At 47.9% G+C, this 20,590-nt stretch overlaps 1 protein-coding gene across 2 annotated transcripts in view; it reads left to right on the plus strand.

Annotated features, from left to right (window-relative positions):
* The window catches only part of IL17RC (interleukin 17 receptor C), a 51,695-nt gene that overhangs the window by 21,973 nt on the left and 9,132 nt on the right, over positions 1-20,590 (plus strand). The window contains exons 8-18 of one of the 2 annotated variants that reach the window (XM_081182143.1): positions 2,079-2,224; positions 3,730-3,789; positions 5,877-5,940; positions 6,446-6,633; positions 8,090-8,140; positions 9,525-9,570; positions 11,096-11,226; positions 11,350-11,409; positions 16,990-17,047; positions 18,843-18,938; positions 20,202-20,240. In XM_081182143.1, the coding sequence (XP_081038269.1) occupies positions 2,079-2,224; positions 3,730-3,789; positions 5,877-5,940; positions 6,446-6,633; positions 8,090-8,140; positions 9,525-9,570; positions 11,096-11,226; positions 11,350-11,409; positions 16,990-17,047; positions 18,843-18,938; positions 20,202-20,240 (939 nt within the window). The remainder of the gene's footprint in view (positions 1-2,078; positions 2,225-3,729; positions 3,790-5,876; positions 5,941-6,445; positions 6,634-8,089; positions 8,141-9,524; positions 9,571-11,095; positions 11,227-11,349; positions 11,410-16,989; positions 17,048-18,842; positions 18,939-20,201; positions 20,241-20,590) is intronic. The other variant, XM_081182144.1, reaches the window with a different exon arrangement.

Raw genomic sequence — 20,590 nt, forward strand, 5'->3', positions numbered from 1 at the left:
GCCCTGCGTATAACGCATTGCAGTTATCTAACCTTGGGGTTATCAGAGCATAGACAACAGTAGTTAGGCTATCCCTGTCATGAAGCTCCACCACTGGGTGTAGCTGGGCCGAAGCTGATGGAAGGCACTCCAGGCCACTGAGGCCACCTGAGCCTCGAGCGACAGCAAAGGATCCAGGAGTACCCCCAAGCTACAAACCTTCTCCTTCAGAGGAAGTGCAACAAGAACAGGCAACCTCCCAGCCATCTGGTCTAGCGAACCACCCACTAACAGTGCCTCTGTTTTCTCTGGATTGAGCTTCAGTCTGTTGGTTCTCATCCAGTTCATTACTGAGGCAAGACACTGGTCTAGCACTTCCACTGCTGAGTGTCATCAACGCGAGGGATCATTAGGAAAGGAATGAAAATAAAACTGCTGCTATCATAATGCCATTATACAAATCTGTGGTGCAGCCACAGTTGTACAGTGTATACTTTTCTGGTCATCTCACATCAAGAAGGATATTGCAATTGGAAAAGGTCCACCAAAATTATTATTATTATTATTATTATTATTATTATTATTATTATTATTATTATTATTATCCATTTCAAAAATCTCAGAATGGTTTGCAATACATTGACACATTAAATAAAACAACCCAGAATAAAACATTACTGAATGAATTTAATATATATATTCAAAGCAACATAATTAAACTAAAATATTATCTTAAAGATTTCAAAATAAAATGTTACGAAGGAGTTCAAGTACAGAATGCACATTTAATGCAGAAATGTTAATGAAAAGAAATCTTAAACATTTCCAAATAAAACATGACTAAAGGAAGTCAAGTATAACATGTGCATTTAAAACAGCGCAATTAACAAGAGAACAAGATATTATCACAAGCATATCAGCTCCTGTTGCTGCCAGTCCTCGTTATTAAATGCTGTATACCAAGAAAAAAGCACACCAAGAACTCAGGCCAATGTAAGTTTCAATAGTGGGAGTGGTCCCTACTCACAATTCAATACTCAGTAGTAACAAAAACGAATCCATTCAAAAGTATGTATTCTAATGAAGATTACAAACTCAAATAGAGATGTATAACACAATAATTCGTTACAAAGATTTTCTCTTTTTCACTCGACAGTAATGTTGATCCTTATAATTTATCAGCTTGCAGATGGAGACTCAGTTTCAATCATAGAGCAGAAGTCAAATTATGGATTGGAAACCAGGACAGGGCCCTGTTTCGATGTATTCACCTTCATCAGCTACCGTAGTTTCCGGCGTATAAGGCGACTTTTTAACCCCGGAAAAGAGCCTGCCCCCGCCCCCCGCTGCGGCGGCTTTCTCCCAGCGCGGAGCTGCCCAGTGTATTAGGCGACTGGGCTAATAAGATGAACCCTCAAATTGCACCTGCTAATTTGGGGGGTCGTCTAATACGCCCAGTCGCCTAATACGCCGGAATCTACGGTAATTTTTAAGTTTGAAGTTTGTAAGTTTGAAGACTTTCGGATAAATATATGCATGCTCAAGATACATGTTGATCTACCCGCACGTAGTTGTTATCCTAGAGAAACGTAGAAAATGGATAACAACTACGTGTAATCTCTGTTAGAGTTTGTAATCTCTATTTGAGCTTGTAATCTTTATTAGAATACATACTTTTGAATGGATTAGTTTTTGTTACTATTGACTATTGAGTTGGCCTGAGTGCTTGGTGTTCTTTTTTCTTGGTTGCTGCCAATCCTGCCAATGGTGGTTTATGGTGGGTGGCAGCTGTGGACGCTCAGATTCGATCTCCTGGGTCCACACTAAGAGCCAGCCAAGATGAAGGAGATGGAGCGACTCCTCCGGGGGGACAGGTTACAGAATTTGGGACTTCTTAGTTTAGAGAAAACTAAGCTTCGCTGGATGTCCACAATTTCTAGCGTTCTGCAAGAGGGATTAAAAAACAAATAAACCTCTATCCGCTTTCTCCATGCCACAAATAATTTTATAAACTTGTATCATGTCGCCACTTAACTTGCTGTTTTCTCTAAAGTGTGAATTTATGTAGCGTATTCATGACTGCCTCCTCTCTCCTGCAGTGCCCAGACTGGAGGTCTCCAGGAAGTTAGACAAGGCAGTGCTGCATGTGTTAGACATCCCTGAGGGACAGCGCTTTTCCATGTGGCTGTATCTGAATCAGACGAATGCATTCAAAGAGCTGGGCGAGGGCGCACCTAAATTGCTGGTGAGCAGAAGAAGACTCCGCCGAGAAGCTGAGCTGAATGCTCCTCCTCATCATCATCATCATAAGAACCCCCAGAAAAGCAGGAGAAGAGATGGGGGGTGGGATTCTGTCTGGGAAACCTAAATACTTACCTTGAGGGAACAATTGCCTTGGCCTGATGTTGAATTCCTTCCCCCTGTTTCAAACCCAAAAAGAGATGTGCAGTCAGTCATTGTTGTTGCTGTTGTTTAGTCATTTAGTCATGTCCGACTCTTCGTGACCCCATGGACCAGAGCACGCCAGGCACTCCTGTCTTCCACTGCCTCCCCCAGTTTGGTCAAACTCATGCTGGGAGCTTCGAGAACACTGTCCAACCATCTCGTCCTCTGTCGTCCCCTTCTCCTTGTGCCCTAAATCTTTCCCAACATCAGGGTATTTTCCAGGGAGTCTTCTCTTCTCATGAGGTGGCCAAAGTATTGGAGCCTCAGCTTCAGGATCTGTCCTTCCAGTGAGCACTCAGGGCTGATTTCGTTAAGAATGGATAGGTTTGATCTTCTTGCAGTCCATGGGACTCTCAAGAGTCTCCTCCAGCACCATAATTCAAAAGCATCAATTCTTTGGCGATCAGCCTTCTTTATGGTCCAGCTCTCACTTCCATACATCACTACTGGGAAAACCATAGCTTTCACTATACGGACCTTTGTTGGCAAGGTGATGGCTCTACTTTTTAAGATGCTGTCAGTCATACATTTCAGTCATATGCAGTCAGCCATACATTTCACTAATTTTCTTATCCTAATGATGTTGTTATAAGAAAAAACTGTTCCTTTCCCCTTTTGTGGTATCCAAGAGTCCTTAAGTGAGTTATTGCTGGGAGAAAATAACAGAGGCCAACCAGAGAAAATTGAGGCGCAAAGCAGCTAGTAAGCCTGTCTCCACTCACCACACACAGGAGGGAGGAGAGAACCCTGAACGATGGTGCGCAAGCCCTTATATAGACTTTTGAAACTGCCCGCCCTGTAGCCCAAGACCACCCCCGCAAAACATCATACATACATCACAGAAGGAGGTGGTCTGTTGCAGAAACTCTGTCTGCCAGGATCTGATAATGGTCATTGATTGCATTACCTGGGCAGTCTGGCCATTTCTTTTGTGATGGTTAATACTTTAATTCCTGAATCCAGGTCACAGACTCACTCTATTCATACACAAATACGCCCTTAAGACAGGTAGCAAAAGGCAGTGGAGAAGCTTTCCCATTTCCTTCCTCCTTGCAGGGAAATATTTGAGGTCAAAATGGTTTGGGAGAGTCAAAATGGCTTCAGGATTGCTCTTCTGTACTATTTCAGACACGTGGTTTATATACCTATGTATGTGTTTGCCTTGTACATTTATGAACGTTTATTTTCTATTTGGGACCTTAGAATTCTTATAACAGTGTCTAGGGGCAGGAAGAATTTGAGACCAGGCAAGCTTTTTCTCGCTAAGCTGCTCTCACTCACGTCACTTCCCTGTTTTGTATTTAGACCGGAAACGAGAATGTGAGCTTGCCTATCGACCAGGTGTTACCCTGTCTCTGCGTGGAGGTAAGGATTTTTACACACACCACAAAGTTTCCCCCCTCGCTATACACCTGATGCACGTTTAACTTTAAATAAGTGTATGCCTTTCCCCAGAGAATCCTGGGAATGGTAGTTTACCCTAGCAGAGCCACAACACCCAGCATTCCTAGCTTAACTACAGTTCCCAGGATTCTTTGCAGGAAGCCAGGTGCTTTCAGCATGCATTAAATGTGCGATGCAGTTGCAGTGTTCTAAGCCATACCCTTCCTCACATTATGGCAACAGTGGGAAACTTGTGTTCCTCCAGGTATTGTTGAACTACAGCTCCCATCACCCCTGATCCTTGACCATGCTTTCTGGGGCTGATGGGAGAGCCACCAGCTTGTCACCTGTGACAAGTTTGATTTGACTCTGGCCCAGCTGCTAATGTCCTAAAATAGTGGGTTAAGGTTTAAGTCTGGCTAGAACCCTGATTTTTTAAACAGAATTTTAATCCCAGTTTTCATACATGAATCATTTCACGTAGCAATTTATCGGAGTAAGTCCTGGGTCTTACTGGGTCCCCGGACGTTTGACGGTCTACTGATCCCTGTGCCACCACTGTGATTGCTTCCCCACTGCCACCAACCCATTTCACTCGGGCACACACAGAGTCCAGACAGTTGTTAACATTAAACCAAATAAACAAGTTTCTTTTATAAGCATTAACAAGTTTATGGTTTCAGATAATTTTTCTTGTCAGTTTCTTTATCTTAGTTTCATTACCAGCCTATACCTTCCTAATAACTTCTAACAGATTATCCCAACTGTCTATCTGACTCCTCTTAACAGATTCTCTCACTCTCTCACATCAAAGTATCTCAACCCACAGACTTATCCTCCCTCTCTCTTCTGTAACACCCGACTGACTCCTTAACAACACTAACTCTAACTCTAACTCCTCCCCTTGGGTACCCACTTGCCAATCACTTCACACTCACTTAACCCTTTCCTTATGACCCAGCGTGATGTCACCTAGGAGGGCAAGCGCCACAGTCCTTATACTTTTTTTTTTGCAATTTCTTCATGAGTAAAAGCATTTTTGGAATACCTCAAACCTGGTGATGCAAGTCCCTAAATGGTGCTCTGGTTTGAGCCGTGGTTATTTCCAGGACTTAAGGGCTGGTTTACAAGTTACAGTCTTACCTTGGTTGTCAAACGGAATCTGTTCCAGAAGTCCGTTTGACTTCCCAAAAACATTTGAAAACCAAGCTGCATATTGGGAAGTTCTGTCGGAGGACTAAAGTCTGGGAGGAGAAATAGAGAAATAGAGCTGTTTTTATATTGTGGGTGAAACTCCTCAGAGGGACTTAAGAACGACAGTTCTGTAGTTAATGATGGAAAGAGCGATGTTATCTACAAAGGCGATGATATATGGAAACCATCTCGATTTGAGGATTGGAAGAACGGAAAAATTCACACAGGATTATTATTGGTGTTTATCGGCTTAAGGAGACTATCAGAAGAGATCATAAAGAAAAAAGAGAAAATATATGAACAAGATGTGATGTGGAAACAGCAAGATAAGACTGGATAGAATTATGAACTCTGTTTGGACTGATTTGGACATTAAAGCAGTAGCAAGAAGATGTTCAGAATCCCCCTTCGGATCTTGAAAGATGGGTCGCCTCAACAACAAAATTTAAAATTCGGCTTTGTAATTTGGAATTTATGTGATGTGATTTAATTTGATTTGATTGGCCGGTTAATAAAAATTATTAAGAAAAAGAAAAAGAAAACAAAGCTGCAGCTTCCGATTGGCTGCAGGACCTTCCTGTACTCAATCGGAAGCTGCGGAAGCCGCGTCAGATGTTTGGCTTCCAAAAAAAGTTTGCAAACCAGAACACTCGCTTCCCGATTTGCGGCATTCGAAAACCAAGGTACGACTGTACTTTCACCCAGATGACCTTGAGAAGAAGCGTAATGGCTGAGGACACCATGTGGTAAGCTGCATGTGCACAGCCATTCACCAGGTGATTTCTCTCTCTCTCTCTCCCCCCCCCCCATTACACACACGACTGCACATCTTCCTTGCATTTGGCTTCTTATTCTATTGGGTATTGTGTTCATAGGTCTGGCCCAACGTCGGAAGCCAAGAAGATTCGCCCCGAACTCACCTGTGCCCCTTTTCAAGCGGTAAGCGTTTTTTTAAAAAAATCCAGTCCACATCGGACCCAGAATTTCAAAAAGCTAAAATGTTAGCATTAACATGGGGTGTGTTATTCTGGGCCGGTCATACCATTAGGCAGAAGGGAACATCTACCTCAGGCGGCAGGAAGCTACTGAAGTGCAGGGAGTCTCAAGGTGGTGTTGAAGGTCTTGTGTATGTGTCTCAGGTAGACTTCTTTCTGTCGCCTGCCCTAGGCCAACCTGTTACTATCAGGTGTGGTGAGGGATGCTGGCCAAAGCAGGATTTAGCAGGCATCTTTTTGTACCAAGTGTGGGGAGAAGGGTGTGTGTATTTGACATCTTCACCTCAGGCAGCAAACTGTAACTAGGCCATCCCTGAACATGTTGACGGAGGAGGACTTGCCATAGTTATGTGTACTTTGGGAGGAAGAGCGGAGGGTGTGTATGTGTTGGAATAGTGTATGAAGGACATTCTCGCCTGTTATTACAAAGACTTGACTTCCTGTTCCAGATGCTGAGGCCTTGTCCAGGTCCTGGAAACAGAGCCGTCTGGAACTTAAAGTCTTTGAGGGGACGCTGACCTGCTCTCTCTCTGCACCGTGCGACCTCCCAGGGGAGCTGGTTCCCTGCTGGAGGGGGGCACCCCATGCCTCTTGCCACCCACTGCACCCCCAGCTGAACCTGGCCCTCACCCCACAAGTGAGTAGAGGAGCAAGTGGGGTGGGGAAAGGAGATGTGGACCAGATGGCAAGTGTGGATTGTGTGGAGTCCAGTAAGTCTCCAGACCCTCCAACAGTCTTCCAATGAAAATAGGGACATCCTATTCAATAATAATAATAATAATAATAATAATAATAATAATAATAATAATACCCACCAATCTGACTGGGTTGCCCCAGCCACTCTGGGCAGCTTCCAACATATTTAAAAACACAATAAAACATAAAACATTTTTAAAAATACTTCCCTATACAGGGCTGCTTGCAGATGTCTTCTAAAAGCTGGATAGTTACTTATCTGCGTGGCTCTCAGGGGTCCATACACTCCGATGAAAATACAGTGGTACCTCGGGTTAAGAACTTAATTTGTTCTGGAGGTCCGTTCTTAACCTGAAACTGTTCTTAACCTGAGGTACCACTTTAGCTAATGGGGCCTCCCGCTGCTGCTGCGCCGCTACCATGTGATTTCTGTTCTCATCCTGAAGCAAAGTTATTTACCCGAGGTACTATTTCTGGGTTAGCGGAGTCTGTAACCTGAAGCGTCTGTAACCTGAGGTACCACTGTAGGGACATCCGAGATGAGCGCCGCAACCCCAGAATCGTCCATGACTGGACCTAACGGTCAGGGGTCCCTTTACCTTTACCTTTTTAAGGCCTTTACCCTTACCTTTAAGGCAAAGCAGGACATTCCGGGATCAAATCAGAAACCGGGGTGGCTTCTGTAAAACCCTGGAAAATAAGGGGACACTTGGAGGATCTATGATTCAGGCTGCTTATGTGATGTAGACACGATCAATTAAATATCCGGCAGATGGCCCCTTTAAGTGAAAAGGTGGTCATGACCCAGGAGGCCAGTTGTTGGAGAACTAACTCGGAGGTATGGCCTCGATGGGAAGGTTGGAGTTACTACTTTGTGCAGGCTCCAGGACCTCAGAAAGAAAGAAGAGTGTTTGATTTCCAATTAACTTGGTTTGCAGTGAGTTCCTAGTGAGAAGTCTTGTCACTTGCAGAGGGCTTTCGAGGTCAGGCTGAGGACCACATCAGCCCCAGAGCTGCACATCACCCACCTGCGTTCTGTGGAAATGTGGACATTATGGGACATCTACATGTTACAGCTGGGATGAGGGAGCCCTCCAGTTGTCCTGGGACAACCCTCCGACTATTGGGCCTGTCGGTTGGGGCTGATGGGAGTTGGAGTCCAACAACATTGATAGGGCCCCTGGTTCCTCATTCCTGTGGTGTGCTGGGATAAGAAGCAGCCCTTCAAGCCAAGAGCATCTGACAGCAGGTCTAAAGCGTGAGGGGTTTGAGGCAATTGCACCAGAGTTCCCTTCCAATGGGTATGGCTGGGTTGGTGGTGAAGACATGGGCAGGGATGGATGTGCAGGTGAGCTGTGAGTTTTGTGACTGTAACAAACTCTTTCCAAACCTCTTAGGTGCCACAGGAGTTCCCAGGACTGACACCCCACCCCAACATCTGTGTGCAGGTAGGAGATGTTGGGAATCAAGCCTTTATCAGGAGAAACTGGCCACTCTCCAGGCACCCGGCTTGATCTCCGGTTGACCTCCCTGTCTGCATTCCCCAGCAGGATACAGGCTAGGTCGCGATAGGCGATCCTTCTCGGCGTGAGAAGAACACATCACTTTTTTCCTGCCCCCCCCCCCCGGGCAGGGGAAAGAGATAGACAGAAACGTATTTACATGCCTTTATTTCTGTCTTTAAAGCGTTACAGAAAACACGTCTGCTCTCTTCAAACTCCAACAGCCGAGAGACAAACTCCTCCTGTACTTCCTGTACAGCTCATATTACACTCTGAGCTAATTCTGGTGCCCTCTGCACTGTGAATTGACTGTCCCTCTGTTTCCCACGGAACAGTCCCAACATTCCCATTATGTTTTGCTTTCAAGCTAGCAGTAGCTCGCGGCTGCATTGCTTCAATATCGTAACAGGACCCACATAATTAACCCTAACCCCATGCCACAATCCATTCAAGAACAATGGCTAAGCCTCTATTGTCCACCTTCCTGTGGTCCTGTATAATGTGGGCTTGCTGTCTTAAGGCATTTTGAAAGTCAGAATTGGGCTCCCCCTTCACTGTTCTGATCTGGAGCTCATTCTTTTTAGTGACCGGCAGAGAAAGAGACCAAAGAGAATTTCCTTACCAGAGTGATTCCTTACTAGAGTGGCAAAGGTGTAGTGGTGGTAGGTCCAGCCATGGGGACTGGTAGGGGGCAGAAGGCAGGGACACCAATAGGAGGTGATGCCAAAGAGCCAATGACAGGCAGAGTCACCTGCTTCTAGTTTTGCCCCCAATCTCCTCCCTGCTTGGGTCTACAAGCACAGAACTGAACCGAGGTGGAGGAGGAGGAGGAGGAGGAGGAGGAGGAAGCTGCCAGCCCCCTGGACTATTTCTAAGCAGGCAGGTCTGCAGATCAGGCGGCTGACGGAGGCAGATTGAGTTTGATGGGGCAGTGTCCTGTTCACTCTGATTGCCAACCTCTGCTGTAAAGGTGGCCTGATCTCTCCACCTCCTGTCTTCAATTTCCTTATCGCAAAATGTCCAGTCAGGGTATGGGTGGGGGGGCGGGAAGGGTTTGCTGCGCTGCTCCCTGACCTGAACGCACAGAACGCACCTTGTTTTAGAGGGGGAGAACAAGGGAAAAAAATCTCCCCCTCTTTGCGCAGCGCCCCTTCAGCGAAGCGGGAGGAGAAATGGAAGGGGCTCCGTTTCTCCTGCCGATTCGCTGAAGGGGCGCTGAGCAGAGAGAGGGAGAATCTGCCTTAGCCTTCCATTTCTGGCTAGGTGCCTCCAGGAAAAACTCAAGGGCATGACAGGACCTCCTACTGACCCATGCTTTCCCTTTGTGCAGGTCAGGAGCAACGGAAACACCTACCTCCAAAGCTGCCTGCAGGAAGGTGAGTGCCACAGTTGTCTCTGAGCGCCAGGCTAGACTAGACCAGTGTTTCCCAACCGGTGTTCCGCGGCACACTAGTGTGCCGTGAGAAGTTGGCTAGTGTGCCGTGGGAGGGAGGCGGGCGAGTCGGGCGGCGAGAGGCGGCGGCGGCGAGGATCCGCGTCGAGCCGGGGGCGGCTCCGCGGTGGTGGTGCCGAGGTTTCTCTCTCCATTCTCCCCTCACACACACACAGGATCAGCTGACAGGACCCAGCCAATGGGGCGGCGGCGGGGCAGCGCGTGCAAAAGGGAGGAGCGCGAGACAGCGGACGAGGAGGAGGCCGGCATGTCCGGGCAGCAGCAGCAACAACCGCAGCAGCAACTCCCGGCGATGGCTCCTCAAGCCCCGGGCAACCCTACTCCCTCACCGGCCTCGGCCGCCCTCCTGCTCCACCCGCCGCCGCCTCCCCCGCCGCCGCCGGCCACCTCGGCCCCGCCACCGCCCCCTCCTCCGCCCGCTATCGCCGCCACCACCACAACAGCCGCCGCCGCCTCAGCTGCCGCCGTCCCTCAGTCCCTCGCTTTGCTGCCTCCTCCCCCCCGACCCCTAAAGCTTGGAGGTTCCCCGGCAAGGGGGAGGGGAAAAAATTGAAAACTTTCACTTTCGTGCGTCCCTCCCGGCGTGACGCTGCGCGCTGACGTCATGGGGCTGTAATGGTGGTGTGCCGTGAGATTTTTTTCCTCAAACAAGTGTGCCTTTGCCCAAAAAAGGTTGGGAAACACTGGACTAGACTAGAGGTATTTAACATACCTCTGAATGGCAGTGGCTGGGAATGGCAGCCTTCTTGTGCTCATGTCCAGTGTGCAGGCTTCTCACAAGCCTCTAGTCGGCCACAGGATACCGGACTAGATGGGCCTTGGGCCTGATCCAGCAGGGCTCTTCTTATATTCTCTCTCCCCCCTCCCATAATTTTTATTGATTTTCATACAATTTAACAAAATTCAGTTCCATTTCAATACAATATTCCCTTAACGTTTTGACTTTGCGTCCTTACTTCCATGACGTTTCCGCTCAAATCCTTTATCAGCTGCCTTAAATGTAATACTATACTTATTTCTATAACCTATATCCTACATTAACATTTCTTTTATCATTCCCATTCCTCTGCTTATACAGTGGACACTCGGGTTGCGAACGTGATCCGTGCGGGAAGCACGTTCGCAACCCGCAGTGCAGCATCTGCGCACGCACGGGTTGCGATTCAGCGTTTCTGCGCATGCACAACGTGCAATTTAGCGCTTCTGCGCATGTGCCGAAACCCAGAAGTAACCTGTTCCGGTACTTCCGGGTTCGGCGCAGTGCACAACCCGAAATCGCGCAATCTGAAGCGTCTGTAACCCGAGGTATGACTGTATTTCAAGTCCTGCCTGCGATTTCCATTTGACTATCAGAGCTCTTCTCATATATTCCCAAGAACGGAGATGAGATCCGTGGACTGATCCTGCGGCCAAGCTTTTCATTGAATCTTTCTTTTCTCTTCCCCTAGATACTGCAGAAAGCCCTTGGCAAACCAAGCAACGTTTGCTGCTTCGGAAGACAGAGCATTCCCAAGGGAGCTCTTCTACACATGTCTTTGAGGAGGGTACCTGGGTCCCCATCGCTCAAGCTGCCAGCACAGTAAGTCCTGGACTGCCACTCTTTTCCCCCTCCTGCTATGGTTCAGATACTGTTCTATAGGGTGGAGGCGGGGGGTGTAGCTGTGCAGCACTCACTGCATTTTCTTTTCCCTGTTCTCCACAGGGAAATGGGAATCTGGAAGTCGCCCTGCAGAAGGACTTGCAGTCAGGAGAGTGCACGAAGGTGAGAGCGGGGACGAGTGTCAGGAAGAGGGAGGTCATGCCTTTAGGAATTGCCACATGTTGTATGGTGCTGAGCTTGTTAGAATTCCTGCTCCATGATTGCAGTCATGGGATTTTTGTCTATCACATGATGGTGTATGTTTTGACTCTCACAGAATGCTGAGAGTCTGGAGGCTCTTTGTAATTAGTTTGGGAATTTTCTTCTCCCGTGATGGAGTCACTGGAAACATTGTTCTCCTACTCTTGTTAGTCATTGGCTAACTGCTCCATCTGTATCATTCTTTATAAAAAACACCTTGTTCCTTTTAGGTATTTTAATGCATACTTTGGTGCTCTTTAGAAATGTTTGGTTTGTGAGGTTATCTTAAACACACATTGGTTCAATGGTTGATCATATGACAAAGGCTTTGGGGCGTGTACACAGCTTGGGACATGGCTGTAGGTGTGCAGAAACCTGTTTACCATCTTATCTACATCAGGGACAGAGATTCCCTGGCTTTATACTGGTGCAGTAGCTGCCGAATCCTATGCCCACTTTGTTTAGTACAACAGTGGGGAATTGCACTGCTCCAAAAACCACCACCCCACCATAGAGGTGTGCTCTTAGCAGAGAGGCAGCCTTGCATCGAGCAGCCTCTTGCTAAGAAAGGGGAACTCTGAAGGCATGGAACAAGCTGGCTGGCGGTCAACTCAATCCACACCTTCAAGAGCTTCCAAGCAGAAGAGCTGTCCAGAGCTGTGCAGCCTCGCTGAGAAAGGAGAGCATTGGAAGGCAGAGGTTGGCCTAGCCCTGTTAGAATTCTTGCTCCGTGATTGCAGTCATGGGATTGTTGTCTATCACATGACGGTATATGTTTTGACTCCACAGAGTGGGAAGTGACGGAGACAAGATGTTTGTGTTACTGTGTTCCGTGAAGTGGGACTGTTGTCGTTTTGTTTTTTTCTCTTTGCTGTCTGATGCTAGAGAGAGAGGGAGCCATGTTGCAGTGCTCCGTGTGTGTATATACGTAAATAAAGTAGATTAGCCAAAATGCTGAGTTGCTGAGGTCTGTCACGCAAGCTGCGAAGACTCTGCGGATCCCTGAGTGTGCCAGTGTCTGTTGGCATCGGTCGCTGTGATGTTCGGGCTGAAGAAAGCTTTTGAAGCTCCCGAACAATCGACCAGGAGGGAGGGAACATGCCAGTTGGGCATGTGTCTCTGCCGGGGTCCTACTGGAGTGTAGGACGAGCTCCTGACAGAGCTGACTCCTCCAGAAGATCTATTGACTGAGCACACATCATGATTTGTTGCGCAGAGACTGTCCTGGATGCTTTAGCTGAGATTTGTGTGTGGCAGGGGTTGGACTAGATCACCCTTGGGCTCCTTTCCAACTGTACAGTTCTATGATTCTATGACCCTTCGGACCAGTGGTTCTTTTTGTGAGTATGTTCTGCAACATGTCATGGACTCCATCCTAGTGCATTCATGATGGATTTATAGTGCACCTGCCACAGAGCATTGGCTGGTGCTTCTTTCCCAGTGTTATCACATTACAGTGGTACCTCGGGTTACATACGCTTCAGGTTACAGACTCCGCTAACCCAGAAATAGTGCTTCAGGTTAAGAACTTTGCTTCAGGATGAGAACAGAAATCGTGCCCTGGCGTCGTGGCAGCAGCAGGAGGCCCCATTAGCTAAAGTGGTGCTTCAGGTTAAGAACAGTTTCAGGTTAAGTACGGACCTCCGGAACGAATTCAGTACTTAAACTGAGGTACCACTGTACTGCCGCCAGGAGGGTTGCTCTTGCACTAGGTAAAGGTAAAAGTACCCCTGATACCCCTGACCATTAGGTCCAGTCGCAGACAACTCTGGGGTTTCGGTGCTCATCTCGCTCTATAGGCCGAGGGAGCCGGCGTTTGTCCGCAGACAGCTTCCAGGTCATGTGGCCAGCATGACTTAGCCGCTTCTGGCGAACCAGAGCAGTGCACAGAAACGCCATTTACCTTCCCACCGGAGCAGTACCTATTTATCTACTTGCACCTTGATGTGCTTTCAAACTGCAATGTGGGCAGGAGCTGGGACCGAACGGGAGCTCACCCCCTCGCGGGGATTTGAACCGCCGACCTTCTGATCGGCAAGTCCTAGGCTCTGTGGCTTAGACCACAGCGCCACCCGTGTCACTGTGTAACTCTTGAACTAGAGTGTAACAAAAATGGGACACGCCCATGTCAGACATTTCTGGTATAAAAAGTTACAGCAGAAAATTACGGGATGTGCACTGATTGGAAACCGTATGCCTGCCCTGAAACTTCTGCAGGCTAAAAAGAGTGTTGAAAGCAGGATTGCACATAAACCACCATGAATGCATAATAATCAGGGTGCCTGGAGGGACCCTCTGTCTGGTCTTGATTAAGCATTTGTTCATATTTGTCTTGGGGCGGTCTTATGACAGCGAGCATTCGTTCGGATTGAAACGTCTTCCCACGAGTCATTTGTTCACCCCCCCACTTTTCAGTGCATCTCCACATCACTTTTCAAACCACAAAAACCTGTTTGTTTTTTAAATGGATTCGCAGCACAAGAGAGGCAGAGTGCTTTAATCCACCTTTAATTGTGCAAACTGAAATTTCCCAGCGTGTGCTTGAAGCCCTCTCATAGAATGCTGAGAGTCTGGAGGCTCTTTGCAATTAGTTTTGCAATTTTCTTCTCCCGTGATGGAGTCACTGGAAACATTGTTCTGCTACTCTTGTTAGTCATTGGCTATTGGCTAATTGCTCCAGCTGTATCATTCTTTATAAAAAACACCTTGTTCCTTTTAGGTATTTTAATGCATACTTTGGTGCTCTTTAGAAATGTTTGGTTTGTGAGGTTATCTTAAACACACATTGGTTTAATGGTTGATCATATGACAAAGGCTTTGGGGCGTGTACACAGCTTGGGACATGGCTGTAGGTGTGCAGAAACCTGTTTACCATCTTATCTACATCAGGGACAGAGATTCCCTGGCTTTATACTGGTGCAGTAGCCGCCAAATCCTATGCCCACTTTGTTCAGTACAACAGTGGGGAATTGCACTGCTCCAAAAACCACCACCCCACCATAGAGGTGTGCTCTTAGTAGAGAGGCAGCCTTGCATCAAGCAGCCTCTTGCTAAGAAAGGGGAACTCTGAAGGCATGGAACAATTTGGCTGGCGGTCAACTCAATCCACACCTTCAAGAGCTTCCAAGCAGAAGAGCTGTCCAGAGCTTTGCAGCCTCGCTAAGAAAGGAGAGCATTGGAAGGCAGAGGTTGGCCTAGCCCTGTTAGAATTCCTGCTCCGTGATTGCAGTCATGGGATTGTTGTCTGTCACATGACAGTATGTTTTGACTCCACAAAGTGGGAAGTGACGGAGACAAGATGTTTGTGTTACTGTGTTCTATGAAGTGGGACTATTGTCCTTTGTTCTTTCTTTCTTTGCTGTCTGATGCTAGAGAGAGAGGGAGCCATGTTGCAGTGCTCCGTGTGTGTTAATATGTAAATAAAGTAGATTAGCCGAAATGCTGAGTTGCTGAGGTCTGTCACGCAGGCTGCGAAGACTCTGCGGATCCCTAAGTGTGCCAGTGTTGGTTGGCATCGGTCGCTGTGATGTTCGGGCTGAATAAATTTTGAAGCTCCCGAACGATCGACTAGGAGGGAGGGAACATGCCAGTTGGGCATGTGTCTCTGCCAGGGTCCTACTCGAGTGTAGGACTACAACTTCCATGATCCCTAGCTAACATGACCAGTGGTCAAGGATGATGGGAACTGTAGTCCCAAAACATCTGGAGGGCGGAGTTTGCCTTTGCCTGGGCTAGCTCCTGCCAACCGACCCAGTCTGTGCCTTTAAAATCCTCAGTTGGGGAGGCTTTTACACTCTGGGCATCTTCCCAGCCCGAGAAGAGGGAGGTTTGAAGGCCACATACCCCACTCCCACAAGCCAAAGTTTATTTGCTGGTCCCAACATAGATCATCTATTCCAATACATCCCTTGTGGAGGCTGTATCTCCTAAACAGACACATGGAGAAAGAGGTAGCAAAAATATTTCTTGCTAACTATTCATGGCTGCCGATGGCAGTGGCACGCAATGACATTTTTCTTAGGAGAACGAGGCCAGAGGCACCAGCTTGCAAGGGTGATTGTGAGTGTCACACTTCCCTCCCTACACCAGGCAGAAGCTGCCCGGGCTTTGGGAAGGAGGCACAGGATACTGGAGCCCTGCTTCATCCTCCCAAAGATGGGAGGGCTTTGGGGAAGTGGTGGGAGGGCTCTTGGAGCCTTTAGGGGACTTAGCCTGGTCCCCCTACTCCACTGACCACACGCTGCTGGCTGGTGGTTGAAGTAACGGGGTTCATCCATGGGACACAATCTGAGGTGAGCCAGGAGCTGTGCAAGGAAGTCACAACTGAAGGACTAGCAGGATCAAGGTGCAAGCCAGAAGTCAGGACTAAAGGGATACAGGAACACACCAGACGATCCAGTTGGTCAAGGAAGGCTTATCTGGAACAGGAAGCCCTCTTATGCTCCTTCCTGTTGAGGGGATCCAATCGTCATCCTGGGTGTGGTCAAGCCTGGGCTTGAAGATAATAAGCTGCCCACTCAGAGGCTGTGATGTGTAGTTTGCTGGTTCATTGTACAGGTATCTTTGTACTCCAAAGCTCCCAGTTCAAGGGCATCCTAAGGATTATGATGGATGGCTGTCCTAGGCATCTTGGTGAATTGCATTTGATGTACAGTCGTAACTTGGAAGTCAAACAGAATCCCTTCCGGAAGTCCATTTGACCTCCAAAACATTCAGAAACCAAAACACGGCTTCTGATTGGCTGTAGGAAGCTCATGCAGCCAATCAGAAGCCACGGAAGCTCCGTCAGACATTCGGCTTCCGGGTTTCGATCGTTCGGGAACCTATTTGTTCGGGAGCCAAGTCGTTTGAGACCCAAGGTACAGCTGTATTTAATTTATAACCAGTGCTGGAACAATCTCCTTAGAGATGTAACCACCTCCTTTGGGCATTGTTCAGTAAAAGGTTGGGAGCTCCTGTAGTGTGGTAGCCAATAGATTTCCTCGCCTATTAACAGGCTCAGTAAGTGGCCTTGAGCGCAACTTGTTTGCAGCATGGTGCAATAATAACACAGTGCCTTGCAGAGGTTGCTGTAAGCATGACTGATGTGTGAAGTGCTTTAAATGCTCCAGACCTGGGGTGGCTAACCTGTGGCCCTCTGGCTGGACTACAACTCCCATCAACCCCAGCCAACATGGTCCAGGATGATGGGAGTTGTAGTTCAGCAACATCTGGAAGGCCACATGCATAACTTCCGCACCAAGCAAGGAAGACACACTCTCAATAAACAGAGGTTGTTATATATAACCTCCCCGCAAACAAGACAGAGCTTCCGCTCAATTAAGAGCGGACGTTGTATATTACCTCCAAGACTTTGTGCAAACAAATCGGGGTGAATGCTTAATAAACATTCATTTCCAGAAGTGGAAGTGGCCTAAGATAGTTGCCAGGCTAGCTGTGTGACTCTGTGTCCCCAGGCAAACAAGACCATGAGCCCAGCTGTTCTTTTATCATTGTTTACAGGTATGGCGTTCAGAGGACGGTGAGAACCATGAGCTCTGGGCCTGTTCACTGGAGAAGTGTGAGTGCACCTGTGTCTGGGGCAACAGGGATGCCTCCTTGGAGGAGAGGTGACCTTGAATTCCTCCAAGGGCAACTGGGGAATAGAGGTTGCACAGGGATTGATTGATTGATTGATTGATTGATTGATTTAGACCATTTCTATACCACTTCATATCTAAAAATCAGTTTAAATGGGGTAAGGTAAAGGTAAAGGGACCCCTGACCATCAGGTCCAGTCGTGGCTGACTCTGGGGTTGCGGCACTCATCTCGCTTTATTGGCCGAGGGAGCTTCCGGGTCATGAGGCCAGCATGACTAAGCTGCTTCTGGCGAACCAGAGCAGCATACGGAAATGCCGTTTTCCTTCCCGCTGGAGCGGTACCTATTTATCTACTTGCACTTTGACGTGCTTTTGAACTGCTAGGTTGGCAGGAGCAGGGACTGAGCAACGGGAGCTCACTCCGTCACGGGGATTCAAACCGCCGACTTTCGGATCGGCAAGTCCTAGGCTCTGTGGTTTAACCCACAGCGCCACCCTCATCCCTTATAGTGGGATACAGAAAGATAATAATAATAATAATAATAATAATAATAATAATAATAATAATAATAATAATAATAATAATAATAATAATAATTTATTATTTATACCCCACCCATCTGGCTGAGTTTCCCCAGCCGCTCTGGGCGGTTTACAGCATATCTAAACACATAATAAAAACATCAAGCATTAAAAACCTCCCGATACAGGGCTGTCTTCAGATGTCTTCTAAAAGCTGTGTAATTCTTTATCTCCTTGACATCTGAAGGGAGCGCGTTCCACGGGGTGGGTGCCAATACCTAGAAGGCCCTCCACTGCCTGGTTGCTAAAGCAACAGCTGTCACAAAAACACACGACTAAACCATTAACACAAATTACTAACAGATGTAAACAATCCCTTCTCCTTCTGACACACCTTCCCACTCAATTCCTCTCTGGTTCCTGGCTCTCGCCCAGAGCTCCACCTGGGCTGTTGCCCTGGGCTCAAACAAACTCCCCCCCCCCCAAATGTCACAACAAAGAGGATTCCTGGAACCTGCTGGCAACATCCCAGACGTTTGCTCCAGGCTCGCTTTTACAAGCAGGCATGAATCAGGATGCACCATACAGAACCAGTTCCAGGCCATATCAGCTTTGGTTGGATGACTTTCCCAGGAGCTTCCAAAGGATGTCAACTGGGACGCCTCTCCACTCAGAGTTCTTTCTCTGTCTTCTGCTGCCCCCCACCCTGCTCCTCTTCCAGCTGCTTGCATAGCTTGAAGAACACAAACCCCAGTTTGTGGGAGGTGGAGGAGGATGTAGTCATTGGATATTCAGTAAACAAACCACATGACTAAGGGCTCATCCACGCTTGTCCTGTGCCTTGAAAGCATGTGTCCAAATGGTTTCCGCTCCTTTCCCAGGAAAAAAACCTGCTCTTTAGTGCTAAATTGGAGCAAACGTCAATCCAGAGAAAACCCGAATTGCTGTTTGCTCCGACTGAGCACCGAAGAGCGGCTTTTCCCAGGAGAAAGCAGCAGGGCAAGGAGAAGTGTGGATAAGCTCTCTCTCTCTTCAAGCCTGATAGGGTTGTTGACTTGGTCCCCAATTCCAGCGAGACAAGCGCAGTATATAAAGAATACGTCTGGAACTGGGAGGCTGCATTCTTCAGTCTTAAAACCATTGGTTGCGGGGGAAATTGCCAGCCACTGATCAGAGGGCGAAAGGGATTGTTGCAGGAATGGGAACCGAAGATCACCCAATGATTCCTTCTCCCCTCCATGCTTTTCATGCAGATTTCCGAAGACGCTGGGCACTGGCCTGGATGATGGCTCTCCTGGCCTCCTGCTCTATCCTGCTCGTGCTGCTGCTCAAGAAAGAAGCACTGAAAGGTACAAGGCAGACATTCTGTGGCTCCCAATGCGCTACCCCACAGTCATCCCAGCTTCTGCTTCACCCGCTGTGATATTATGAGCCTGCCTTACCTCTCCAACAGGGATGGATGAATCTTTTATCAGTTCCTCTCCAGCTCCTTGTTTTTCTAGTATTAATTCCCATGCACCATATTTCCACATCACAGAAATTCACCAGCATTGCCATGTGCATTTCTCCTACTGCACACATATTTGTATGCAGTTTGGCCTAAAATAAGTGTGATTGCAAGCCCTACTTGCCAGTGGGGTGTAGTGGTTAAGAGCGGTAGTCTCGTAATCTGGTGAACCGGGTTCGCCTCCCCGCTCCTCCACATGCAGCTGCTGGGTGACCTTGAGCCAGTCACACTTCTCTGAAGTCTCTCAGCCTCACTCACCTCACAGAGTGTTTGTTGTGGGGGAGGAAGGGAAAGGAGAATGTTAGCCGCTTTGAGACTCCTTAAAGTTAAAGGGACCCCTGACCACTAGGTCCAGTCGTGACCGACTCTGGGGTTGCGGCGCTCATCTCGCTTTATTGGCCGAGGGAGCCGGCATACAGCTTCTGGGTCATGTGGCCAGCATGACTAAGCCACTTCTGGCGAACCAGAGCAGCACACAGAAACGCTGTTTACCTTCCCGCCGAAGCGGTACCTATTTATCTACTTGCACTTTGACGTGCTTTCGAACTGCTAGGTTGGCAGGAGCAGGGACCGAGCAACGGGAGTTCACCCCGTTGCGGGGATTCGAACCGCCGACCTTCTGATCAGCAAGTCCTAGGCTCTGTGGACTCCTTAGGGTAGTGATAAAGTGGGATATCAAATCCAAACTCTTCTTCTCTACTAGAATGCACCACAAAATTCAGAGAAGCGTGAGTTTTGAAGGATAGCAATCTTTTGGTTCTCATGCGAATGGAGCCAAATTTCTACCCTATCCCTGATTTCTCCAACCTTCTAAGGCTGTGCCTTCTTCAGCACTTCCCTGCTGCCTTGCGATCAGCTGGGGGGAGAGCGCCCTCTTCTGACCCCTCCTGTAGCATAGCAGTGTCATTTACAGAAGAAAGCATTCAAAAGTGTTACAACCTAAGGGTGGTCGTATGCATTCTTACAGATTAAAATGCTACCAGGTTATGTAGCCCCTTCACTCTGTTCCTTTCTGTGGCGTGTCATGACTCAGAGGTGTTTTCTTTTCATGCCTGCCTGTCCTCTTGATTGAAGAGCTCTCTCTGACATCTCTTTCCCCCCACAGGATGGCTCAGGATCCTGAAAGAAGATTACAGTTCTGGAGGTAGGACAGCAAAGGGTCTTGTAGCATGTAAAGACTAGCAAATACAGTTTGGTGTCAGCTTTCATGGATTAGAGTCCACTTCCTCAGATGCACAAGGTGTTATTCTCAGCTGGTGTTATCACACATGGGTAGAGAAGGAAAGACGCAATAGTTCAAAGGGGTGTTGAACAGCAATTAAATGCGAAATACAACAATTCACATAGAGCTGTTGTCAGGGATTTAGGAGCAGAGGCAAGGCCAAGGGAGGAAACAGAGAGCGAAGGGGAGGAGGCAGAAGAAAAGATGAGTGATGACGACGACCCGAGATCTCCTAGTCTTTCCAGTGAATCAGAGGATTCACAGAAAGGAGC

This window comes from Podarcis bocagei (assembly GCF_964188305.1).
Source record: "Podarcis bocagei genome assembly, chromosome: 2".
NCBI classification, from domain to species: domain Eukaryota; kingdom Metazoa; phylum Chordata; class Lepidosauria; order Squamata; family Lacertidae; genus Podarcis; species Podarcis bocagei.